The sequence below is a fragment of the Kryptolebias marmoratus genome, linkage group LG8, assembly GCF_001649575.2.
Source record: "Kryptolebias marmoratus isolate JLee-2015 linkage group LG8, ASM164957v2, whole genome shotgun sequence".
NCBI lineage: Eukaryota > Metazoa > Chordata > Actinopteri > Cyprinodontiformes > Rivulidae > Kryptolebias > Kryptolebias marmoratus.
In genome coordinates this window covers 12,213,905-12,241,264 of record NC_051437.1, presented here as the reverse complement: position 1 = coordinate 12,241,264, position 27,360 = coordinate 12,213,905, and the positions used below count along the sequence as shown (strand labels likewise).

Here is a 27,360-nt window from a genome sequence, read left to right as displayed (position 1 = left end):
AAATTCCTAGATGTCACATCAAGTATGTGTCGAGGATGACTCTCTAAATATAAATCATCTATGCTCATTTTTACATCATTTTTCAGCTCAAAATTGACTGAGTTATAGACATTCTTGCGTTGGCTAATGTTTTTTTTGAATCTAAAATGGTAACCTTTTGTAGATGTAGATGCAATGATTACTTTCTGTAAGTTTCATTAAATTGCTCCAGTGGTTTATGACATATTTTGCTAACAGGCACGCTAAAGAAGTTACAGAAACATTAGAATACAGTCTGTCAGAGTATTACTTTGTTTTTGGGTTTGCTCGTCCTCTTCTTTCAGTGAACATGGGGTCAGACCCCAATCATTTTCTAACTGATCTGAACTTCACACCATCAATGTTAAAGAGCTTTTTTTTTTTTACAGCTGAAACACCACAACACTGACAGAATCTGACACTTACAGCAAACACTGCTGTGTCACAGACAGCATCTCAGGACACACTAAAGTGAAAAGAATATCTGATGCAAATCAACCTCTTATTAAATGCTACTGAATTGAAGGAGAGGGTTTGAGACAAAAAAAACAGAGCTATACATCTATTCAGTCATTAGAGCAGCTTTTCCTGCATCACATTATATAAAACACACATAATAATAATAAAAAAAGGTTTATTTCTAACAAATTAAACACATGATGGTTTGATAGTGGGAACTACAAAAGTGTGGCAAATAAACAAGAACAGGAAATATGTGGAATTGTTTTGTTAGTCATGTTACTCCTACCACAGATCTATTTTAGTTGACAACAAAGTTGATTAATAAATAGAAATGCTAAGAAAAGCAGGGATGGTATACTCCAGATTGTTATGTAAAAAGCTCCTTCTGATCCTGCTGACCCCCTATAGTCACCAGTTGGTACAGGCCACAATGCCATAACCCACTCATCCCCTCAACACACACACACACACACACACACACACTGACACACAAACACATCTAAGCTGCACAGCTTCTTACAACCCTACTTAGCCAGTCTGACAGAGCGAAAGAGAGCCTGTGTGCCTCTGAGTGCGTGTGTGTGTGTGTGAGACATGAAGAGTCAGCCGAGATGAGAGCATGAAGCAGTGAGAGGGAGAATCTGGGGAAAGAACCCCCAGCAAATCAGTGAGGGGGAGAGGGAGTCAGCGAACAGCAAAAAGGCAGAGCAGAGAAGAAAGAGGAGAGGGCAGACAGATAAAAGGTGTGAGTCAAGAATGGCGATGACTAGATGACCATCCACTGCACAGACACACACACACACTTTGCATCCTTTCCTGGAGCCTTGACAGGAGGGGGGACAAGAACAATCCACACACAGTCAAAGGTAAACACTCTTCAGCCGGTCCCACATCACTGGATCATGTCGTCAGCTGGGTCGACAAACCACAACAAGCGCCTCACATGTAAGTAGCCCACGGTGCTAACTTATCATACACGTGTAGCTGCGAAATGGCACTAACTTTATGTGAAGTACATTACTATATTCCCAGGAAAATACTCTGTTGTTGCTATATTTTAACACTTTATAATCTCCTCTATGGTCTGATTTATAGTAATAATTTTCAGAGCACTTGTCAGCACATCGTGGTGAAAAATAAATCTATTCCCCACAACTGGAGCAGCTTTAACTCCATCCGAGTTGAATTATTCATCATCTGTAAGATCTTTAATGAGATTTTTTTCTTCAGTAAAGTTTATTGCATTTTACAATGTTTTTAATATATAATGCATGGCGCAATCATTATGTAATTTTCCTCAACTCTGTGCTGATGAAAACTGAGCCCACAGGATGAATTAGATTATCCCTGATTTAAAAACTATAATTAACTATATTCTGCTTATCCTTTTGCTTACTCTCTATTCTTATTTATTTCCAGCCCTCATTAGGAGCACATGCAAAAGCCTCACTGTCCACATTAATATTAAAACGTGTGGGTCATCTTTGTCGAGCTAAATCATACTGACAGACTTCATAGTGGGGCAGCACTGTTGATGTAAATGTGATTTAATCACCACAAAGCAGTGAGAACTACTTCTTTCAGCCTGGCAATGCTAAAGGCAAAATGTTTGAAGGACATACAACCTTTGACTCGCTTCCTGCAGAAACGCAGTCCTTTTCATCCGAACAGACAAATCATCAAACACGAGCTGGTTCTTGTGTTTAAGCATCAGGTGGATAATGTGGTGTTTAATGAAAAGCCTCTGTGTGAGGCTGAGTGTGCGCATTAACGTACACAGGCTCCAAACAGAACATTTGAAACCCTGCTGCAAGCCCTGTTTTGACTGACCTAAATATGGAGCAGTGGACATGATTGGAGGTCATGTTTGTATTTGGCCCTGAGTGAGGAGCTTTAATGGCTTTGGGAGTGGGAGTAGCCTATCTAAAATCTGATCAGACACTTACAGGGTGAACACTTAACATTGCAGTTAGATGGGGATGAGACGAGCGGCGTGTAGACTTCAAGATGTTTCAGCCAGAAAACATAATTACACACTTGTTTCTAGCCTTGAGGTTGTGCTTCCTGCAGTGTGACGTAGGTGAGTGTGACGCTGGCTGCTGTAGAGAGAGGTGGGACGGCATAAACGGCTAGTCTTGATTTACTTTCTGCTGCACGGCGGTGAGTTTATGGATACGTGTGTGGGCAGCGAGGGAAATGGGGAGGCACGGCGGGGGAGGCGACTATTGTGGTGCAGTGATCTCACTCATAAATGATTTATGTTTGATGGACCGCTGTGGCCACAAGGCATTTAGAACAGAGTGCTTGGCTTGATAAATAATAGTGGTAAATTCTTTCAAATGTGTGGCTGTGTGTTGCTGAGAGACGGGCGACACCGTCGTGGGCTCCCAGGGCGGAATAGGGAGATGGGGGAAAGGGGGGGTGGGGGGAGAGAAAGATGTGCTGTCAGATAAAAGTGGCCATGCAGCACAACTGTCTTACGAGCATTCTCACTCGCACACTCACTTTTGTGTTCACTGAAATCAGAAATATGATCATGGGGTTGCTTTCCACTTGCCACGAGGGAACTAAATGCATGTGACTCACAGGTTCAATAGGGACATTTGTTTTCTGCTTCCAGGACTGAGGTACAGCTGCAGCACTAAATGACACAGAGAAAAGATGCTGAGAACGTAACTAAACCAGACAACTGAGAGGAAATCAAAGGCCTAGCAGTCCTTGAAGGAAAATATACCAGCCTCCACTGTTTAGGCCAAAGTTTTAAAATAAGATCACCTTGTACTGAGAAAAGACATTTCAGTCAAATATTATAAATGACGTTGTGCGATCTCATGTGATATTGTGAGATTTTGTGAGATGTGTTAATGTTCAGTGTGTGCGTTGAGGATGACTCTCAGCTACCACCACACCAAAATTAGCTCAATGTTTTTAAAACTGACTGAGTTATAGCCATTTTTGTGTTTGATATGGTCACCTCGCTGTGGAGGCCATCTTTAATGGGGTTGACTTTAAATGTTAATCAGCTGTAGGTGTACATCCAATGTCCAGTAGTTCATGAGATATTTTGCTAATGCTACAGACAAATGAAAACACACACGGTCAAAAACATCACTTTCGGTGGCAGGCAATAAAAAAAAAAAAATTGTAAAACCAACCAAAAGGTAGATGCTTTATTTTAAAATAAAAACGATTGTGTGGATTAGTTTATCTGGAGCAAAGTTATCAGACCATTTAGAAGATCTGAAGGGTGAAAAAAAAAACCCATCACGTGTTTCACCTCAACTGTTACCTCAGAGAGTCCCACGCCCCCCTGTGACTCACACCGACTTAGATTTAGGCATGAAAAGATGTGCATGACCCAGTTAATACAAGAGCAAAAATGTATGTTAGAGAAAATAATTTGTGTAATTATACTAAGAAAGCAGGAAAACCAAAAAAAGTTAAGTTTGGTAAACTGCCTTTTCATTAACGCAAGAGAACTGCCCGTACAAGAGGTCTGAAAACCTCCTGTTTGAGGCTTAGCTGAGGCAAGCAGACACTAAAGCTCTTTCCCTCAAATCACTGACACTACAGTTACTTTATACCAGGAACAACATACAGCAGACTCAGGTTGCATAACAACATTCTGCTTTCTTTAAGAGTCTTCTTCTGTTAATCTTTTTTTCTTTTTTTTTTTTAAATTCCTTTCATTACCTTGAACCCAGTCAGCATTAGAATCAGATGTGTATTTCTGTACACGACAATCAAGCATGTGAGCAATGCTGCTGTGCTTTACTGAACAGCAGGTGTTCAGAGTACTAAAGGAGGTGCAGCTTCAGGATTGTACCAGTGTTATGCAACGCTAAGACTTAAATAATGATGTTTTTCATGTGGGCTGAAATGGAGCAAAGATTCATGGTTCTTAACACAAATGTCAGGAGACCTTTACAGGTAAATTTAACAACGTAAAATCAGTTTTTGTTCATTTTTGTTTTTATTCTGAATGACTTTTACGATCTAGAGGCCAGTGTTTTCAAAGCAAAATTTAAAACTCATCCCTAATCTTTCCTACTTGCCTTACAGCATAACTTTTTCACATGATCTGTGTTTGTAGGAGGGTAAAACCACAGCCTGAAGAAACTGAGAGGGTCATCTCGTTTCTATAAGCATTATTATGTCAAGTGACTCTTGCAAAACATTTCTTTGATTTGACAGTGAGAACTGATGGGAAAGTGGAAAAAAAAAAAAAATTGATGAAGCAAACGGAAATGCTAGATTGGTTGGTGGTTTAAAACCCCTGCCGAAAGCGAGGGATTCCCCCGCAGAGGCTTAGAATGCCATCTGGGTCGCACAGAGCCCAGCAGTAGCGTAACCCCAGCCTATCTGCTTGAAGACCTCCCACAAGTCTTCCACTGCAGAGTGGCAGGAAGCTCAGAGGTTATCTTGATGAGTCAGACTTCTACATACATGTCTTTCGCCTACTCACAGGCAGACAGATGACATGCAGCGGCGCCTACATGTGGGCTGGGCATAACCAGTGGTCATCTCAACTTGAGTAATGCAACACGATTTAGAAATAAACAGAAAAAGAGGAAGGCAGCATGAAAGAGTCAGAGAAAGCGCGAGACCTCCGTAGGGCCGACAAGCAACCGTGGGGTTTATATAAGCTGTGCAGTTTCATCATCATCATCAAACCACATATTTGCACTTAACAGCCTTTAGTGGTAAGTTTATTTGTTTCTAACTTCCTGCTGCTGTCACAGTGACAACTCCTGAATGATCATGGACACTCACAGGTAGGGGTGCAAAGTTCTGAGGAGGGGGGTTCAAAGTTGAAAACTTTCCACTGGAGTTAATGGGAATTAACAGGAATTTAAGAGAATAAAGGAGAATACACCTGGAATTTAAAATACTGAAAATTGATCCTTAACAGGGGCTTTAAATACAGATGTGGAACATATATTTTAGCACAATCTGGACTAAAACAACCATATTTCATTGCTGTACCACACCTTAAAAATGATAAACTGTCACCTGGACAGATGTGAATAGTAACATGTAAAGGTTTTGTTAAACTGTAAATAGTTTTGTTTTAAAATACAATTTACTGAAATTAGTTTTGTATTTATGCAGATAAAATAACAAAAGCCAAATGATAAAAAAGTAAATTGTTTTGTTCAGAGTTGTATGAATGAAATTTGACATTTTCTGTACATAAATTTAGACATTTCAGTGTTTTTTTAAGGATATGCATATTACTGATTTTTGTTTTGCTTTTATGTGAAAACATGACAAAAACTAAAGAAAACATTATATGACTTGAGTATTTGTGTTCAGAGGTATGCACATAATTTAAGTAAAGGATTACAACAACTGAAGAACTGCAAAAATGTTAAAGGCCATCAGTCTTTAAAAGCTGTGACACATTGACATATTTAATTATGTCATCATATGTAAATAAGGTCAATGCATTTTTTACTTTAGATCAAACTCTTTATTTGCCTGTGAAGAAACAAAGTGCTTATATTTTTGTTTGGATATGAAAACAGTTTGTTTAAATTACCCCCAATTTCCAGTTAATTCCCATAAACTTTCATAATTCCATTGAAAAGTTTCCAAGTTTGGAATATTTCCATTATTATCAAGCTAAAATTCCCATGAAAATTTACTGGAAACTTTTCCACCTATTTGCAGTCTTACTCACAGGTCACAGTGAAGTGACAGGTCTTAAATGATATTCTGAAAATTACAATATTTTTAATATGTTTGAATATCTAAATACTGTGCAATCTTGGTTACTCCTATATTCTCACAGCCCTCTTTTAGCCTTAATTTGGTGGGATTGTTTCTTGGTGTCTGACATTGTTTTACATGTTTTAAAGTTCTAGTTTGAGAGACACCAAAGTGTTTGGTTTCTGTTCAATTTCAGTCGCTCACAAACAAAAACCTGTTTCTACTTTGGTATTTTTAGTGGTGCAGCGATTGGTGACTGGGTTTGGCAGCAGTAATTACTCAGGCCGTGTTTAAAGTTGAAAGATTTCTTGCATCAAATACATACTTGACAATCTAAAAACAACAACAACAATGAAAAAAAAATCACAATTTTCCATCCTGACTGGTTATTTGTCTGCAGACCTGCAATGTCCAGTGGGATTGCAGTAAAATGAGCACTTGAAGTGACGCATGCAACCGGTAACAACAGCGATTCCCACCCTTCAACATTTCTTTTCTTAGAAATGTTAGTGACATTTACACTGATTACAGTCATGTCTGGGTAATGATTTATATTTAACTACAATAAATGTCAACGATTGTGCTGCCGAAAAATCGGAGACTGAGCAACAGAATGCTTTCTAGCCTCCAGAGTCGGTTTGAATGACAGAATAAAGGGTTATCGTTGGTGGGTGAGAGTGTACAGACACACCTCCAGGGCAGTGAAAGAGTGACTGACAGATTGACAAGCTGGGCCTTGAGAGGTGGCGTCATCTGAAGAGAAAGACTGGGTGACATAGATTGTCAGCATTTGTTTTAGAAACAAAACAAACAAAAAACCAACGATGCAGATAACTACCGATGTGCAGCACAGGAAAGTAGATGGTTTTCTGCATGTTTACACGATGCATGCATACACTCAAAAACAAAAGTGAGCATAAACTAAATGGCATGGAGACGCAATTAGAAATTCAATCGTTTTGAACATGCAGATTCAAAATCTCTTGAACACAGCAACCAGAAACACGGGTGACATGAGTCAAAGTGTCAGCTAGAGGAGCCCAGGGCAGAGAGTCACTCTGTGTGCAGAGGAGGCCACGGCACCATTACACAACCACATCCTCTCAGGCTGACAGGAGTCGTTGCGTGAGGTGGATGTACTGTAGGGACAGAGCTGCTCTCGTTTATTTTTCTATTACAAACCTGCATTTTCAAACAGCGAAATAGAGAAGGTAGACTTTGGACACAAAAACACAGTTAATGTGATACCCAAATAGCAGTTTTCAAGTTTTCCAGTGAGTTTTGATAAACTTCCTGTGAATCTGATCGTGAACACTAGAGGTCACACTAATATCAATGTTGAGAAAAAAAACACACGACGCATTGACTCATTGAAATGTTGAAGGAATGTGGTATTTGAAAAGAAAAGGGAAAAAAACACTATATATACCAAGATTAAAACCACAGACATAAATATAATGTCTATGATTAAAACTAAAAAACAGGAAGTTATGAAAACATGCAGGGAATTTTTCTGTCTCAGAAACACTACAAAAGAGTTTCTGTGATACATGGGAATGATAATTAAAGTCTGATCTTTAAATTGCCTGGTAGGAACAATTTAATGTTCTGCTGGCAGCCAATAGCAGTCATCTACTTCTTTTGTATCTGAGTCGTTTTTAGACTCGATTCCTAAGAAACCTAAATGGGTGGAGATGCAGCAGCATTAAATTTAAATCTTCGGCCGACTCGGAAACAAACAAAAGCAAGACCAAGATTAAATTTGTTTTTCAAGTTAGTAATTGACTTGTGGTTTAGAGACCAAACCATTAGATGCAGTTTTAATTATGAATTCCTGTGAAATGTAAACCAAAACTATCAGGAAACAAACACCTTTCCCTTTGGTCTGAAAGCATATATTTTAAAATCAGTGTTAGTTATCTGATGTCATTACTGATGAGAGGCGTGAAATTAAATGCAAAAAAAACAAACAAAAGTTTAAATAAAACAAATCTTTTTTTTTTGTTATTGTTGTATTGTAGTCGTTATCTTAGCAAATAAACCCAGAATAAACAGAATAAACCCTTAAGATTCTCCTGACACCCTCCTCCATAACTGACTTCTATGTTCCGAGATAAAGATCCTAATTATTTAGCAGCGTAAGGTTGAGGATTGACAACACCGCATTATGAGATGTAAAGGTGACGCTGTTTGTATTTTTTGTTTCCTTTATGCTCAGCTGAAAAGGAAACCTCCCAGAGTTTGCTCAACAGTGACTCTGCTCACCACTTGAAGCGAAGGGACAGGCAGCGCTTCTTTGAAGACGTCTACCAGCACGATGTGGACAACTACCTGCCATCTGTGCACCTGCAAATCGACTGCAGGAAACGTGAGCGTAAATTGCATACCAATGTTTAAGTTTTTGGAAAAGTTATAGTGAAATATTTAAATATTTCTTTGTAAAGACTCTGGTTTAGCTCAATCTGGTTTCATATTGTTCTAAACAAGCTCGAATGAACAGAAGGATGGACGTTTAACCAGAGCAAACCAATATTAGACCTCAGTCAAATTGCCAATTCTTAAAATAAATCCAGTTCTTATTAGAGTGCTGCATGTATTTATGTTTTACATGGGGTCATTTCTCAGCTCCGATGGGTAGTATATCATCCATGGAGGTGAACGTGGACACTCTGGAGCAGATGGATCTGATGGACATGTCGGATCAGGAGGCCCTTGATGTGTTCCTCAACTCGGGCTCAGGAGCAGATGAAGAAGCTCTGGCTTCTCCACTACCAGGTACACCATCAAATTAAACTTCTGACGAGTTTAATTTTACAAATATATCTACATACACTAATCAAGGCACAGACAACTTGAGCACATTTAGTGAAAAGTCAATTTTCTGCTGGTAATGTCCTCATCCTGACTGTCACATGGCTACACATTGTGGCCTTCCTCTAAAGTATAGCTGTCTTCATCTCAGAAGAATGTGAGTGCTTTACATACAATATCTAAATTGCAGAGTATTTAATAGTGCTTTAGTATCTGGCAAATTTTCTTTAAATTATAGAAGTGTAAAGGTATTTCAGACGTTTTTTTTTTGTTGTCCAACTGATAAAAAAAAATGTATATCTTCTCAAACTAAGTGTGGAACAAACTGGTACTGGTATGTTCTAACAGTTTCCAATTACAGATGATGAGGATGAGGACGAAGATGAGGAGGACGAAGATGCAGAAGTAGTCTACAGGGAACGTGCACCTCTTCAGCGACAAAGCGAAGTTTACCACGGTCCTCAGTCCCGTATTTCTTCAACATCCTCTGGTTCCAGTGTCACCAGCACGGGGGGAGTGGACACCCCTGTGATCCAGTCGGATGACGAGGAAGTGCAGGCCGACACTCTTCTGCTGATCTCTGTCCCACACACAAGAGATGAAGACACAGAGGAAGAAGATGACGAGGAGAGATGCTTTCCAACCAGTCATTAGGAGGATTTCTCCCCTAAAGCCTGAAACCCCTCTCTATTTGTATTTGCTTTCCTTTCTTAGGGCCAGGAAACTAAAGCAGAGGATGTGGCTGGCTGTTGTGACTACAAATTTACTTTTACTATTTTCCTCACATTCTTTTTTAGTTTTACAGGCTCTGGGGAACATATCATAAATCTTTTCTTGGTTGTGCTGTTAAAAGACCTTCATAACAGTTATGAGTCATTCTATTTTCCTGCACTAACATGTTCTGCTTGCTTAAAACAACTTCAGTGTTATTCCTCAAAACTGCCAGAGGGAAACGTCCTTTATGCTCGTTTTTTTTTTTTTTTTAACAGTTCCTCAGCTACCGGGTAAAGAAAAATTCAACATAGTCCTATTTTTGAACAAAAATATTCTCACAATAATAATAAAAATTGAGGTTGTATGAGAGCATTTAAACCTATTAGTTAGTACAACCTTGTTTCATAAAGATTTGGGACACTGTCACTCATAAATAAAAACAACGTGGAAACTTTATAATACACAGAAAACACCAATCTCGTCCAATATCAGGTCCTCGCCAACTTTGAAGAGGTGGAAAACCTGATCCACGGTTCAACAACCTGGATGAAAGCTGACCTGCAGGTCAACGACTGGACTGAGCCTCGCTTTCAACACCCTTGAGTAAAGTTTTCACAAGCAGGGTGAGCAGTGCATTTCCTCAGTACACAGAACAAATTCTCCAGTCACCTTTTGAAAAAGTGAACCCACCACCTCAGTCTGCCACTCCACAGGTATTGTCCCAGTCTTCTATGTAACGTAGACGTCCAGGGCCTTTAGCATGTGGGTGAATTTAATTTATCTCCTACCCCCTGTCACCTGAAAGCTTTTATACTACCTCAACAAACTCTACTCTTTAGAAATGAGCATGGTGACTGGATTGAGGAGATCCTACCACCGTGCAATGATGTCCCCAGTGCTAATCTGAAATTCTCCACCAAACACAGCCTCAGATGGATCCTTCTGAGTTAGGCAAAACTTTTTTGAGGTCAGTGAAAGTCCGTCTCCACAGCTGAATTCCTCCCACACTCAAGTTAGCGCTTTTGGAAATTACTACCAGCTCCTTCAGTTGTACTGATCTCCTTTTATTAGCTTGACAGCTTTTCTCACGACTGGCATCCACCATCAGGTCCTCCAGCTGCCACAATGACAGGCACCAGCGACGTTCTGGTCAGCTCTTATTCACAATGAAGGCTCAGACCGAGGCTCATTCAGACTCCAGGTTCTCAAACGCCCCTGGGACATGTGGCAAACTCTCACAGATGTGTGAGATGAAGATCTCCTAAACAGGGACTTCCACTCGATGTTTTACGCCTACCAGGTCTGTCTGGCTCTCTTCCCTGCCAGCAAATCCAACTCAGTACCAGGTAGAGATCAGATGACAGCTGTGGCTCTCTCTTCATGCTGTGTTCTGATGAAGAGGGTCAGTCACACTCCTCCAGGTCACCGTTATTGGCCACGATTACTCTGGATTAGTGTAAATAAAACAGGAAAAGTTAGACAATAAAAGCTAGTACTAGTTTGCTTTCAAATATTTCTCTATTTGAAAACCAATAATTACTTTTCCTATTTATGCTTTAAACAGTGTTCCTGCTTTAGAAACCAGGTCGTGCACCGTGCTTTAACTCTAAAAATCCTTCATTTTCCGATTCCTGTTTTATTTGTTTAGATGGCAGCAAATGACATTGCACTGAAGTTACCAAACATCTCTGAGTTTCTGCTATCTGGTGGGATTTGATTCAAAATGTAGTGAACTGTTTATTCAACTGTTCTGCATTCTCTGCAGTGTTAATATATATTCCCAGTTAAACGACAAAACTCAACACTAACAGCTCTTAGCTTGAGGAGCAATTTGACTCGACAGAGTTCAAAGTGCGAAAAAAAAAATGCAGTTTATGTGAAGACGTTAGTCAACATGTGGCTCCAAAGAATCTGTTAGTGTCAAAAAATGATGATCACAACCTTCAAAGCTTGCATTTCTTTGACATTTTTGTGAAACGTTTGTGTGTGCATGTGGAAACTTCTGTACTTTCAGTATCATGAATGGAACTGTATTTGCAAATGCATGCCATTATGTCTTTGTAGCGGTCTACTTCGTGTCTTCTCAGTATTTTAAATAACGCTGCATTTCTGTATAAGTGACACATGAACAAAACCTGTCTTTGTTCTCCTTGTAAGCTGAAGGTTTAGAGTTATATATTCTGATCACAAAGAGACAAAATGACTCATCTGACAAGAGTTTCATGACATTATGTGCAGTGATTAGTGTCTAATTGTACGAGGTTGTGAGTGTAGGTGAGGCCTCAACAACGTAGCCATTGCCTTGGCTGATCCGACAGATTCTCTGTCCAGTGGCAGCCTGTTTGCTCTTGTAAAATCTTTAAAACTGTCAGTGAGAAGATTACTTTATGATTCACTTGTCAGGAGTTACTGCTGAAGCCTGACATGCAGTCACTTGTTGGAAAATTTAAATAGAAACTCAAATGTTGTACCAACAGACACTGACTTCAGCTGTGCTGTGGTCTGATGTTCCGGTTCAACTAGTTTCACGTTTGGCTTTTACTCTGAAGTCTTTCTGAGTTTTCCTAGATGCCGCCAAGGTCAGTTCTTAGTGGTTGTGAATGGCTGTCGACTGTCACAAGAAGAACAATGCCCATTTACACACGGCTGAGAAGAGGAGACAAAAGGAGACTTAAATACACATTAGTCCACATATAATACATAGCCCTAAATGTGAAATTCTTCGGAAGTTTGAGACAAACTAAAAATAAATTACTGTGATAGAAGCCATTCCTTTAAAAGGATGTCAGGGCAAAGTTATTTATGCTGACTTTAAGCATTAAAAGGGTTTTTACGCTCAGACTCATTCTAGCTTAAATGAAAACAGTTTTTAGCCTTAAGAAATATCAGAATTTATAGAAATGTTATTTTTCAGAAAGACCAGTCTGTTATTAACATTTCACAAGTATTTGTGAAGACAGGACCCACGTCTTTGATAAAAGAGCAGTGGTAAAGTTTTTGAATTCTTCACATTTCACAGTTATTGTTTCTGATCAGTCTTGAGACAATTCTCTAAAATGTATTAAAAAAAAACTTGCTTAACTCAAGGTTTTGCTATTTTCTTTAGGATAAAAAATAAAAATATCCAGGTCATCTTAACTTCTGGTAATTGGTACTTTGTAAGTTAAATGGATTCAACCTTTGCCTCATATATTTCATTGGCTGCTTTTAGAAAAGGCAGATTAAAAACTGTGTTAATAGAACAATGGCAACATATGAAATATTGCAAATATAAAAGGCTAAAACAGAAATATTTGTAAAGCTGTTATAATGAGGCCATTAAGTGGTTTAAGTAGCATTAGTGCAGTCCACACCCTTTATCTCCACAAAATATTAAGCTTAATAAAAATCTAGGTAAAAGCCTATTGTTTAGTCACTAAAATCCCAAATAAAGAATGGCAAAATCTTTTGTTTTCCAAAACACAATAAATTCCCATCACTTTCAAGAACACTTTAACGCAAAGTTATGTTTGCATTAAAGCAATGTTGAAAATAATTGACATAATTTATCTTACCAGGTTAAGAAGAAGCCAACTTTTTGCCTGAAACTCTGGCTTAAGGCTGAACATACTGAACATTTTTCCAACTACTCTCATTTCTCAACAGAGCCTTAAGGTCTATATAAAAATACAAATATGTAACTACTGAAATTGTGTCTGAGCTGATTTTAAAACCCACTGTAAGGCCCCCTGATTTGGTATCCATAAGCAATATATTTATAACACAAAACTACTGGACTCGGTGCTTTTGTCATCCTAGTGTGTACACTTCTTTTGATGCAGACGATATTCTTTGTGACAACACTTTTGTAATTTACCACAAGCATCCTGTCTGCAAACAGTTCAGCAAAGAAAATATTATATATATAGTGCCAAAATATAAAAGAGCTTTCCTGTCTCTTCCAAATGTTCATCATCTCAAGACCATATGTACCAAGAGCCTAATCATGGTTTGAAATTAAAGCAGATGATGAATGTTGTAATCAATTCAAAGAGCTCCTTAAGCCAATGTGAAAAGCAGCTGGTCACTTCATTTTTGCTTGTAATTTCTTATACGCACTTTTTTTTCTAACAATATAAGTTTGATACTGAGCATGCATATTTACTAGTTCACAAACACCTTTCACCCAAATGTTTCAAAATTTAAGGATGTAGCAAACATCGTTGTCAAAAGTGAAAAGGCTTTACCATTTCAGCTATAAGTCTTTCAAATACTAAAACCCCATAAGTGATGTAAAGTACAATAATCATCCTTCCCCCAAGATATTTTTGGACAACATTATGTGCAACCTCATACAATATTGTGCAATATCACGCTCAGATGATATGTTGTTAATCACTCTCAGCTGCTACCACATGAAAATTCAGCTTAATATCTGTAAAAGTGACTGAGTTAGAGAATAATTACTTTGTGAGAGTTTCAGTAAAATCCATTTAGTAGTTCATGAGCTGTTTTGGTAATAGACAGACAAACACCCATATTTGGGAGAAAAAACATTGTCGCCCACCTTCAACATTTGACGCCTGGCGATAAAAATGCACCCCTAATCAGAGAGTAAAATCAAATTAAAAGCTAAATGAACCAATGTGGCTCACACAAAGACAGTGTAGCAGAGGACTCGGATATGGGCGAGAAGGTGAAGCAAAAAATCATTTTAAAACAAAATTAAGGAAGTTGCAAGGATGACCAACAGACATGAAGTGGTGACTGTAATGAGACTGGAAGCTAAAGATGACAAGAGAAACACCGAATGCAAAAAGACAAAGACAAGGATCTGATGAGGAACAACAGAAAACCTCGAACTTTCTAAAGTAATAAAGGTGTGATAAGCAACAAAGACTGTGGACAGGGGAGAGCAGAAAGATCCACAGAAACAAAACAAAGAGCACTGTAATTGAAACAAGAGTAATTACTTCAAAACCATATAGATTTCAACAAACCCGCAAAGAACTGTACATGCAAATTTGTCATCTCAGACCAACAAGTCAAAACCTGTCAAAAAAACAATGCAGAAACCAAAGATGATGATTAATCATGCAAAGGCTATATAATTCCCAGAAGGTAAAGACGTTTATTTGGAGTCAAACAGGTCCAGATTTTCACATCAGAGCGTGAGAAGTTAAATTAACTTAAACTCACTCGAGGCTAAACAAAAGGGAGGTGCACTCTAGATCACTCACTTGGCAAGATTTTCTTCAGTGTCTTTATCGTAGCTCTTGTGCTGATATGAAATAAAAATTAATGATATGCCCTTGTCAGTTAGATACTGACAAGCAGAGCAAACAAGTTTTTTATTTTTCTCTATTTGCTTCAGATACTAAAACTCTTAGTCGATCTAAGATTTAAACACTGTTACGGATCACCTGCTTTGAAGATTATTTATAGTAGTTTATTTATGCATAAATGCCAAAATGTGGAGTGAGACGTATTGCTGTGCAAATGCTGATATACTGAAGTATGCCAGTTTCTGAAACCACACCTTGGAAACTTTGAGACATCAAAGCAGAGATCAAGATAATAAATATCAGAAAGAAGAAGTCTTCTGTGAGGAATTAAAAGCAAATGCACTTTGTTTTATGGGCAATTCTTCTGTAGGTTTAATTTTCTCTGTGAGTCACTGAAGAAGCAGAACAGCTTCGGGACTTGTGTGACACAAGCCATTTCAGGTCGTGTTTGCAACATGGGAACTGGTTCTTAAACACTTTATGTGGTAAAATAAAGGTAAAAATACACGAGTAAATAAATAATGACCTACAGCACGTGTGTTTTATCTGCCTTTTTGTTTATCTGAGTGAAATGAAAAGGTACACTGAAGTGATGCAAACACATTCAGGAACATAAGTACAGAACTCGTCTGCCTTCTTTGATTGCTTCGCCTCGTAATCCTGTAACGTCCTGGAAACAACAATAAAAGAGGCACTCGGCAATAAAAGAGGCAAACCATCAAATTTGTTCTTTAGTCAAGTCACTGCAAACAAGAACATTCTATGCGTGTTTTGATAACGTTGTTTTTTTTAGTTGTTGCTCTCTTGTTTTTTACGGCTCACGGCACATGTCAAAAACTATCTCTGAATATTTATAAAACTGAAGCAACAGTGTGACTGAAACTAAAGCTGAAGGTAGTTTAAGTCATAGCATAATGCAGCTTTTGTCATGAGAACCGTTGATCCTTAAAACCTCTGTTAATCTTTTTTTGTCTTTTATTAGACTCATATGAAATCTCAAAGTTAAGACATGGAAAAACAAAAACACACACACCCTAGATATATCAGGCACACCTTGAGAAGGATTTCAACAAACACCTTCTTGTATTGACCAAAATGTGCTAATTACCTTGTTGCTAAACATAATACAACACAAAATTATTATTATTATTACTGATTACGCCTTAACTAGTAATTTGGTCTACTTTATACCTACTGTTTTAATTTTTTGAATAAAAAAATGACAATTTTATAGTTCTGTGTAAAGATTTCCAGTGCACACTGAGCCAAACAATATTATTTAGTGCTGCTTTTAGTAAAACAGCTACAACTATTATCATTGGTAGATAAACACAATAGGTTAGATATCCTCATTGTCATCTTTTAATGACTACAGTGTGATCAGTGCATGTGGAAAGGGCAGGGCTCTGTAATCTTTATAATAAAAAGTGTTTTTCTGTCTGCTTTATGTTTAAATAAAATTTCTACAGGTACTAAACCCACTCAAGCTTTAAAATAAAGATAATATATAAAGCTTTATAATGGAAAAGAAGAAAATGATTCATAAAATAGCATGCCTATTCAAGAACTTTGCATTATTTTGAAAACAATAAACCAAGCAGCCCACTTTTAAAATAAATAAAATATATATTTATAGCCTGACCTGGAAATACTAAAGAGAGAATCCAGCTTTAAACAGAGGAGGTCTCAGATTTCAGCTTTCCAAAACCTATAATGGAGCGTTAACCTTAAAATCCAATCAGTTTTACTCTAATCAACACCTTCATCAAGCTTACACAACAACGTAGCTTTAAAAGCTCAAACTCCACACTTTCTGCATATTTAACTGAGGAAAGCTCCTCAGATGAGAAGCAAAACGTCTTCAGCTACAGAATACAAGTCCAGTTATTTTTGTTTTTTAATCTTTTTTTTTTGGACTTAATGTAAACATTAGTTTGCTGGTTATTTAATTAGTACTCGTCTCAGAAAAGGCCTTTATTTGACCTGTTTCTAATAGGAACAGGCCTTAATTTCTAATATTCTCATTATTTTAACAGTCACAGGGCATATTTTTTTATGCATCACAACCTTGTAATTCCCGACCGGTGTGTAAAACTTCACTTTCTAATTTTTGTCCTTAATAAAGCATGTCAAGTATGTTAACAAAGGTTCATCCTCGTGTGGAGTTTGAAGAGAAACCGCAATGTGAACGAGGAGGCTGAAAAGATAAAATGGCAGACGACTAACTCAGCAGTAAAACTGGTCCTAAAATATTCTCGTGAGAATTTGACAGCCCTTTTTAATGCCAGTGCTGAAAGACGCACGTCTGTCGCCAATAACTTGCACAAAACATAGCACACAGGGCCAGCCTAACCAAACTGCTCCTCACTTTCTGTTTATCGTTGTTGCGTTACAGAAATTCTGTGCACTTGTAAAATAAGATGAGACAAGAATAACGCTCAAACCAGCAGTTCCTGTTGCCAATACTCTGCAGAAGAACCAGCTCCAGAAATGCAAACTGCAAACATCTGGTTTAGGGATGAGTATGTAAAAAAGGAACATGATGTGCTCTATGCAGGTGGCAGGCAGGTGACGTTGTGAAAGGAGTGTGTTGTTCAGTAGTTAGCTTAGAATATAACGTCTGCAATTTCATCAAATGGCTAAAGAATTTTTGAATTTTAGCTTCGTGCCTGTGATGTAACCTCGACAGAAAGGCATGGTAACCTGAGCTGCAGACCCTGAGGGTGAACACCTGAGCCGAGCCATGCCAAGCATGTTCAGCCAGCAAAGTCAACTTACAAATACATAATAAAGGGTAATTAAAGCACAACATCAGCTGGTCCCATCTTAGATGAAAAGGTGCATGTGCAAAAATCTGTAACTCCACCTCACTTATGCATGAACAAATAACTCGTTGTTTCTTACCCAGTCAGCCAATCAGTCACCTGCTGGCATTGTGGGCTTGGCCTCTCCGACCTCTAAGCGAAACCGTCTCTGGCTCTGTCAGAGTGTTCCTGTTGTGGATACCAAGCAGTGAGGGCCACGATGAGAAGCATTTTCCTGCTTCTGCTGGTAGGCATTATATATACATATATATTGTTTTAATTTCCATTCTTTCCATGTTGTTTTTTGCAAAGGCAAACTGTGCTTCCTATTAAGTAAATATGGGTTGAGGATACCAAAACAAACATTTTCACCTTTACAAGAAGCACGCATATATAAAAGTATGAAATGCATGCCTTCTCGTTGTAAAATTAGCTGCGGCTTCAGAATCTCAAGCTCTTCACTCATCTTTGTACTATCTCGCGGTGGGTTTTTCTAAGTATTTTTTTTCTAAGTACCTGGTACTCTTTAATATCGCCTAGGAAGGCCTTATGTTTCCAGAAGTTTCTCTTGACTGTTAAGGAAAGTGGTTCCTGCTGAGCAAAATGATCACACACAAAGGCATTCCCTAATTGTCACCCTGACACCTGAAGCCTGGTAGTCATCAAGCTGAGTAGGATTCTATATTTCCTGTCCACAACCTACATTTAGAAACATTTTCACTTTTAAAAAAGCATGGATCTTAAACAGTTTCTGAAATAGACTTGTTTGTTTAACATACGTCTTCCTGTTGTGAACATAGTTACAACTTAGAATCCCAAACGCTTTAGTAATTTCCATACCACCCCTTTTTGATTATATCTAAGTATTTGCTTTGTGACATTCTATTTTGCTGAATTTTTTAGGTAAGACCCGATGTTTGCAGATATTTAATTTCATTACAAAAGCATGTCTTAATTATCCCTTTGACACCTAGCCTCAGGCAGAGCAGGGAGCAGGTGTGTCTGCCGTAATAAGGTGCTTTCAATACTTTGAATTTTTGTGAACTATTTTTTTTAAAGCAAAGATTTAGGAAAACGGCCCTTTCTAATCTGAGACCTAAAGCGAAAAACCCCCCCAAAACCTCCTTGTTTGTCGTCGTCGCTTCTTCCGTGTGACAAACCAAAAAAACCACCCCAGTCCGGTAGTTTCAAGTCGCAGCTCGGCGTTGTGTTATCAGTGGTGGGACCACAACGACTGCAAGTTAGTCGAGCGCTTTGAACATTTTTCCGAACTGTGTTCTCGTTTGTCAAATCCCCTTCAACAAAATGTTGTATTCAGATTATGAAGGGACAACTTCATTTTTTTTAAAGACTCAAGTTGATGATTTTAGTCTTTCATTCCAAACAAGCCAGAAGACGTAAAAAAAAACAAAAAACAAAAGTGGAAAATAAAAATTGAAAATAAATTCTATATTTTCCTGCATATTGATGTGCTGATGATTTAGATGACTGCCTTAAACTTCATAATCTGTTTTGTGTTTCGCTTATGGATATTCTTACACTTCCCTGAATGAGCCGATCTATGTATTTGCTTTTTACAGTCCAAAGACCCTCGTAAAACTTTCCTGTTTTTATTCCCTTTCATATACAGGATTTTTGCCAGTTTTAATTAAGAATTAAAATATTTTTTAAGCGTAAATATTAGAAATTCCTCAATGTAAGTCAGTTCAGTAATTCTTTTTACATTGTAATAATTTAAACTATGAATTTAAATTAACAGCTTTAGCAAAAGCTAAAGCTTCTGTTCAAAATGTTGTAACATAATTCTCCTTTTTCCTAAGAAATTAAAGCATTTGTTGGCAGTTTTGTTAAATCCTTTTTCTATATATTCTGTAATCTTTCCATGACTGTAGACACAGTTTGTAAAAAGTAAAAAATATTTGCAAAACTTAAGTAGAGCCTCGCAGACTACCCTGTTGGCTGAAAAGTTTTTAAATAAACTAATCGTCGGTACTACAACTTATTGTTTTTTTAATCTGTCATGAAATGGTTTCGGACAGATCCAGGAATGCAGACTAAAACACGAGGGTTAGAAAACAAACTTGAACTTCAAAAACAAAAAATAAACAACTGAAAAAAGGCAGTAAACAAAGTACAAAGACTAAGCATGAGAGTGAATGTTGCAGGTCTAATTAATAAATAAGGGACAGGTGAAAGTTGAGGAACGTGACTCACTGAGGGAATAAAATGGAGAATGACACGGGAAAAACAACAAGAGCGTTACTAAATAAAAGACAGGGAACAATGAGACAAAACAGACTAATTCAACAAAATGAAAGACAATTACAAAAGGAATAAAACAAAACAAAAAAGAACGGCAAAAAACCTCAGGATCGTGTTATAAACTCGTATGGTTTTGAATCAGTGTAAGTCTTTGTGCTTCTAAAGTTATACTGTGTATTGAGTTTTTCTGATTCTGATTTTTTTACTGTATGCTCTTTCTAACACCTGCTCACAAAGCTGAAGAAAAATAACTGGATAAATTGAGTATCTTTTCAATCAGTCAAAAAACCTGCAGACTGAAATATTTTAGCTGCTCATATATTTGAAAATGTTAAAGTTTATTTGTTCCGTGAATGCACGGTGACCTGGCAGTTTGTGAGATTGTTCCTGAACCAGCTGTGATTTGCACAATTTCATAAAAAAAAATGTCAAAACAGATTGATGAGCCACATGAATTTGAAATATAATAAACTAACTCGAAGGAACTGTGGGAAATTCAGACATGTGGACAAAAACATTTTACCCATTATACCTGATGAAGGAAAATCTGTATCACGGAGAACTGAATTAGGTGTTACAGTACATACAGCCTTACATGCACTTGACTGTCTGGTTTTTCTGTTGCATGTAGGTTGCAGTAGCAGCCCTGGGAAAGAGTCGGGATGAACGGGTAAGATTTTCTTTTAATCAAAAGAAAATGTTCTTCCATTTTCCTCTAAAGTGAAATTTAGGCAGTTGTTTGGTATATATTTGGACTATATTAGGATCTCTTGTTGCGCTCTAAAAGAAGATGGGTCCTGTCTACAATTGACTTGGAGGAGGAAATGGATGTGAAATACCCGTTCAAAATTTCTACGGTAAAGTAGCCATCTTTAACAGACTAACCACTCAGTGTGTTGTAGCTCTCTATCCTATCCTTGTTAAATACTCATATGTCACTCTTTTAGATGCATAATGACAAAACCGAAGGGGAAGAATATAAATTTGTGATAAGTGGAGATGGTGTAGATGAGCAATTGTTCACTATTGGTGCCCAATCTGGAGACGTGTTTGTGCACAGACGCATCGACAGAGAGACTAAGGCAAATTATCACGTGAGTCAACATGGGATTTTCCAGTTTTCTGATAATTAATACATGATAAAATATGTAGTCACTCAAAAATTTTTTACCTGAGTAATTTAATCCACAGATCCGATTTGATGTAGTTAACGTAAAGACCGGCCAAGGACTCGACAAGGAACTTGCTTTCGATGTCGACATAAAGGACATAAATGACAACGCACCTCAATTTACCAGAATGAAGAATATAGCCTCTGTGAAAGAAAATGAGAAGGAGGGTAAGCAAACAGCATTGTAAATATTTCAGTTGTATGCAGATTTTCTGTGTACTGTCACTGAGTGTCAAATATTTAGAAACAAAAGTTTTTTTTTTCTTTTTGCAGTGAATTTGGATTTTGAAAGGTTTTAATAGGAATTCTATTACATCTTTAAATTTAATCCAAGATTCAAGAAAATAATCAAACCTGGACATGATCTTTTAATCTGCTGCCTACAGACACATACTTCTCCTGTTTTCCTTTGTTCACCTTCTGAAAGGGTACCTGGATGCATTTGTTGAGGCCAAAGACGCCGATCAGGAAAACACCCCTAATTCAACGGTTGTAATCACTGTGGAGAAACAAACCCCAGCAGAGCCTGTCATTGAGGTGCATCAGATTGATGACAGATTGGCCCGACTCAGATTCAAAGGATGTTTTGACTACAGCGTAAGACTCCTTAACTAATTTGATCTAAACTAATTAAATTAATACAAGGTTGATGGACATGCCATGACATGGCTGTACCTAAAGTATAATCTTTTCATCTTTCAGGAAGCAAATCAGTATGAAATAACAGTTACAGCAAGAGATAAAGGAAAGCCACCCTTGTCCACCAGTACTGTTATTAAACTCAGTGTTATTGACACAAACAGTCATCGGCCAACATTCAAGAAGAAGAAGGCAAGTATTGGTACAAAATTATACGTTTTCATTTGTGATATTAAGAACTTGCTCAAATATGCAACTTTTCTGCCTTTTAGTACCAAGCTGAAGTTTTGGAAATGATGAAACACAATGATATTTTGAGAATTGAGGTGGAGGACAAAGATACTCCTGACACTGATGGCTGGCGTGCCAAGTACTCCATCATCAGTGGCAATGAGGAAGGAATCTTTGAGATTAAAACTGACCCAAAAACAAATGAGGGCATTCTGAGTGTTGTCAAGGTAAGAAAATCTTTATTCACTGCAAGTTAGGTTCAACAATCTTCAATTATAAAACTCCCAAAACAGCAGTCACACTTGTACTGATTTCAACTTGTTTGTTTTCTACAGGAGATAAATTTTAAAGAAGACACTTTGGTGAACCTGCAAATTGCCGTTGAAAACATCGAACCGTTAACTATTTGTAAAGATAATAAATTAATTACTGAGGCAAAGGCACTTCCACTTCAAGAATCAATCAACATCACAGTGAAAGTGAATGACACCAACGATGCACCAGTGTTTGAGAAATATACAGATGATGTGTATCAGACGGAGGAAAGGGACCCAGGCGAAGTGCTGTACAAGCCAAACGTTCATGATATTGACTCCCCCGAGATCAGGTATGGTCTCTACATATTGCATGTCTGTTGAACAAGAAAGAAAGAAAAAAAGTATTTGTAAAATGTAAATAAAACCTTTACTAGGGGTGGAGCATGGGCCCACCAGAAGGTGAATCAAATTTAGGTCCAAATTAGCCCTTTGACTTTCATACTAAGAAATATATTTGCAACAAACAATTATTTGTTGGTAAAATTGTGTTCTTGCCTTTTAATTTAGCAACATTTATGGTTTTTATTTTTTCAGATTACCCAATCAGGAAGCAGATTTGTAGATCAGCCACCTGGTTTACTTGCCTGTTTATGGTTATTTTGGGCATTTTGTTCATTGCTGAAACAAAATTTGTAGCTTTATTTTCATATAAAAACATTGCATAGAGTAAATTTTGTTAAAAAAAACTTTCATTTATTTAACAAATATATTTAGTATGTTTGTTAATACTTATAAAACCAACAATGAAATTTCATTGATATCAAAGATAACCTACACTGCTCAGTTATTCAGAAATTCATCAGAAATTAATTGAATATTTATGATAAATGATGTAAACTGGCTTCATATTTCTACTCACGTACTTGTCATCCTCATGATCACTGATACACACATGGGCAACAGTTGTGTGTCTGCTACTTTGCCCATAAAATATGCAACAGTCCATTATGGCTGAAAGATAGCAAGAACCCAACATTACAGTTACTATAACATTACCGCAGCAAATAAATATCAAAATTGTACAATATACTGTATATTTTTTGAGCTGTTAAGGTTGGTTTAAAAGCAGTGCTCACCTTTCAAATAATTAGCGCTTATCTGCATGGGTGGCTTCAGACAGCGCTATCTCAAAAAGTATAAAAGCCACAGCTTAGATATTTACACATGATGAACAAGTAGGCAAACATTTCGATGTATGTTATGTCTGCAGATTCCAAACTGAATGAGTGGCAATGGTTAGAAAACGTGAATAAAATGAAAAACTAGCGACTTGGGCCAAGTTGCTCACATCCATAAACTGTCAACTCAACCAAGCGACACCCAGTAGATGTAATCATTGTTATAAACACTATTCACTGAGGTGAATGAGGATAAACAGCTCAAGACAGGTTTTCATAGTTTGAAATACAGCGACATGGTGGCAAAAAAGTCAACCGTGTGGTTACAATGCAAGTTAAAGGGTTAAATTCATTTTTTATAGATACTTTGTGGCAAAATGGGGCAAAAGTTGGCATTTTATATAGTGTCTTTAAAAAAGCATTTGAAATGAAATAAAAACAAAATGACAGGGTTTTCAGTCTATTCAGAGGTGTGCAGGCTCAGACTGCTGATACACATAAGTGTCATGTACTAATACACTTATGTATTTTGTGCCATTTACTTGTTTGGACCTTTTTATTAACCTGATGATGTGAATTGCCAACTGTCTAATTTTCTGATTTTCTCAACTGTGACCAGGTTTGTTCTGGTACACGATCCAGCTAAGTGGGTGTCTGTTGATGAAAAAACGGGAGAAATCACAACAGTGCAAAGGATGGATCGAGAGTCACCCCATGTTGATGAAAACAATATTTACAGAATTGTTATTGAAGCAATTGATAATGGTATGAGATGGTTTTATTTCTAATAATTTATGCAAATAAACAAATAAATATTTACATAGTTTATTACAGGGGTGGAGAAAAACAAATATTTTGTAACATTTTAGCTAGCATCAATAAACTGCCTTACATCAAAAGTTTTGCCCACGTAGGCTTAGCACTGTTAACTACTAGAGCAGGGGTGGCCAATCCTGGTCCTCGAGGGCCACCATCCTGCATGTTTTCCTTGTTTCTCTGCTCCAACACACCTGATCCGATGGTTTAATTACCTCTTCATGTTCTGCAGAAGCCTGTTAACCACCCATTGATTTAAATAAGCTGTGTCAGAGAAGAGAAACAAGTAAAACATGCAGGATAGTGGCCCTCGAGGACCAGGATTGGCCACCCCTGGTTTATAAATATCTTAATAAATGACTTGAACTGAACAATTTCTCCTCCTGCTGTTGCTTCCAAGGGATACCTCCAGCCACAAGTACATGCACTGTCAAGATCCACCTCAGGGACATCAATGACAACACTCCTAAACTGATCAACAAGACTAAAATCATGTGTGGAAACAAAGTTGACAAGATCATGTTGCCTGTTAAGGACGCTGATGGTGATCCATTCAGTGGGCCCTTCAACTTTTACTTGAAGAATGATGAAACTCTGCGGAAGCAATGGAAAATAGAACCTGCCTATGGTTGGTTTACAACTTTGCATCTTTAAATTATTATTGATTGAAAACATCTAGTTGAAGAGCCACTAGACACTTCTGTTTATATGTTAAACAGGTTACGAATGTGGTCTTGTTAGCCGATCAACACTTGCCTACGGTAACTACTCTGTGACGCTGGTGATTGAAGATAAACAGAACCTGATGGGAGAAGAGACTCTGGTCGTGGTGATGTGTGACTGTGGTAAAGGGGATATTTGCCGTGATAAAATCCCACTCTCAGCTGGTTTCTCTGACGCGGGCATTGGACTCATCTTTGCTGCATTGCTTCTGTTTTTGTGTGAGTATGAGGATTGTTGAACACACTTGGATCTTTGTCCAAGTCAAAAAGCAAAACGTAGTGTCACTGGAACTAGGTTAAGAAATTGAAAGATTTTGCACATTTTTCCCTCCATATGTACAAAATTGCTGTTAATAAATCAGATGACATTTCAATCACATGCATGTGATTGCAGTTCCAGCAAACACCCAAAAATGTATTCACTTAATTTAAATGTAAAAAATATATATCTGGTTTTAGTGACAAAATATTCTCTACAATGTGTCACATGAGTTGCTTCTGTGTGACAAGAAATAAGATCATACAATATTTACCAAAGCATTTTAACAAGCTTTATTTGGGTATTTCGTAAAAACCTTGAACTATAAATCACACATTTACACCCATTAACACTGCATTATTAGGTGTAAATAAAGGTTTAAAGGTTAATGAATTAAATCTAGGTTAAAAAGGAAAATTAAGTCTATGTAAATTGTAACGTGAACTGTTTCTCTGTTGTATTTTGATGCATCTGCAGTACTTTTGATTGTTTTTGGGTGTTGGAGGGGAAAGAAAACATTGAAATACATAGACACCGATGAGGGAAACCAGACACTTATCAAGTACAACGATGAAGGAGGAGGCACTGCTTGCATGGTATGTTACTTGTGATATGGCTGCGTAAATGTGTAAGACTCCACCAAGCATAACGTTTGTTTTTTCTTTTTCTGTTCTCTGCCAGACTGAACCCGTTCCTCTGTCACCCACAAGTAGTGTAAATGTAACAGATGGCCTCAAGCAGGGGTATATGCAGGTATGCGCTGCAATTCTCATGCTCATTCATCTTTTTCTTAAAGTGCAGTTTCACAACATTTATCATTTCGAAGAGAGCACACCAACTGCGTTTAAAGGCAGGACTGTTAAACATTTGTGAAGAAATCTTGCAGAAAATGTTCTGCAATTTGCACAATGTTCTTTGATGTTGTGAAGAGCTCAGGAATGACAACTATTATTTTCTATGGCAACCCAAATGACAGAAGTAAGCTGTGTGGGCGTTGGTTGATGTAAATAAAACATGGAAGAGAAGGAATTAAAAATAGTATTATTTGCATAGGATCATGTAACAGGTGGTTTATAGAATGAAGTTTAGGAGTAGCATGACATAGCAAAAAAAAAAATCAAAAAGGGGTGTTTTTTCCCACTGTTTACACATTTATCACATTTAGACATGAAGTGCAAGAGTAACCTTTAAATGTAAGATGAAAGGGTGTGGTAAATCTTTACATATAAATGTAAACAGGATGATCATATGTAAATTATGCTGCAATAAGCCTGTAGCTGCATATAATAACAGAGAATGACTCAAGAAGCAAGTTTAATTTCCTACACCAAACCTGTTCAGTCTCGTTTAAATAACATAATTTTGACTGAATAATTTATTATTCTGTTTTGCTCTACTAGAAAACTGAGGCAGTACCGGAGATGATGCAGAGCGTGAATATTTACAACTCAGTAAGCAACACTGTGAGTAACCTGTTTTAAATACTCTTTTAAATCAGCCCGAGAAAGGAAAAGTAACACTGAAAGAACAAGCATTGCATCGTTTTGCCTTGGAATTATGATTTAGCCAACGGTAAATTAATGTGCGGTAGATGCAGGCCTCTCAGAAAGTACACTGTGATTTACCCTGACTGTATATATGCCAACAGTATTCCTCCAACATGTACGCAAGTTTGCGGCAACCAAGAGAGTCTCGTAGAAGCTATGAAGGGCCATCCAGAGTGAGTCATTTTTGCTGTAATAATACTGTTTTCAGACTTGTGTTTTGCTGTGGCATGAGTGGAGCTGCACTGTTCTAGATCCACAAGATGGTGATGCAAACTTTAATTTTAGTTGTTTTTTTTGTGTGTTTTTAAAAATTTTCTCTTCTTGTGTTTATGATCCTTAGCAACATATGTATACAGGTGCTGGTCATAAAATTAGAATATCATGAAAAAGTAGATTGATTTCAGTAATTCCATTTAAAAAGTGAAACTTGTATATTATATTCATACATTACATACAAACTCATATATTTCAAATGTTTATTTCGTTTAATTTT

At 37.4% G+C, this 27,360-nt stretch overlaps 2 protein-coding genes across 4 annotated transcripts in view; both read left to right on the top strand.

The window, feature by feature from the left end:
• The first annotated feature begins 969 nt into the window (after positions 1–969).
• LOC108231903 (dysbindin domain-containing protein 2-like) lies at positions 970–11,553 on the top strand. Of its 2 annotated transcripts, none has more exons than XM_017409312.3 (4): positions 970–1,425; positions 8,411–8,560; positions 8,818–8,967; positions 9,365–11,553. In XM_017409312.3, exons 1-4 carry the CDS (start codon positions 1,251–1,253, stop codon positions 9,655–9,657), a joined length of 768 nt encoding a protein of 255 aa, XP_017264801.1. In that variant the 5' UTR covers positions 970–1,250; the 3' UTR covers positions 9,658–11,553. The 2 variants fall into 2 exon arrangements, with proteins under 2 accessions (XP_017264801.1, XP_037832829.1); XM_037976901.1 differs by lacking the exon at positions 970–1,425 and adding an exon at positions 2,366–2,560.
• Positions 11,554–17,911: 6,358 nt separating this feature from the next.
• The window catches only part of cdh26.1 (cadherin 26, tandem duplicate 1), a 12,849-nt gene continuing 3,400 nt past the window's right edge, over positions 17,912–27,360 (top strand). For both annotated transcript variants that reach the window (XM_017409712.3, XM_017409711.3), the window contains exons 1-16: positions 17,912–18,032; positions 20,679–20,717; positions 20,812–20,904; positions 20,995–21,141; positions 21,239–21,386; positions 21,646–21,815; positions 21,921–22,049; positions 22,130–22,315; positions 22,424–22,695; positions 24,143–24,288; positions 24,740–24,967; positions 25,059–25,280; positions 25,798–25,916; positions 26,002–26,073; positions 26,721–26,783; positions 26,969–27,040. In XM_017409712.3, coding sequence (XP_017265201.1) covers positions 18,006–18,032; positions 20,679–20,717; positions 20,812–20,904; positions 20,995–21,141; positions 21,239–21,386; positions 21,646–21,815; positions 21,921–22,049; positions 22,130–22,315; positions 22,424–22,695; positions 24,143–24,288; positions 24,740–24,967; positions 25,059–25,280; positions 25,798–25,916; positions 26,002–26,073; positions 26,721–26,783; positions 26,969–27,040 — 2,133 coding nt within the window. In that variant the 5' untranslated portion in view covers positions 17,912–18,005. The remainder of the gene's footprint in view (positions 18,033–20,678; positions 20,718–20,811; positions 20,905–20,994; positions 21,142–21,238; positions 21,387–21,645; positions 21,816–21,920; positions 22,050–22,129; positions 22,316–22,423; positions 22,696–24,142; positions 24,289–24,739; positions 24,968–25,058; positions 25,281–25,797; positions 25,917–26,001; positions 26,074–26,720; positions 26,784–26,968; positions 27,041–27,360) is intronic.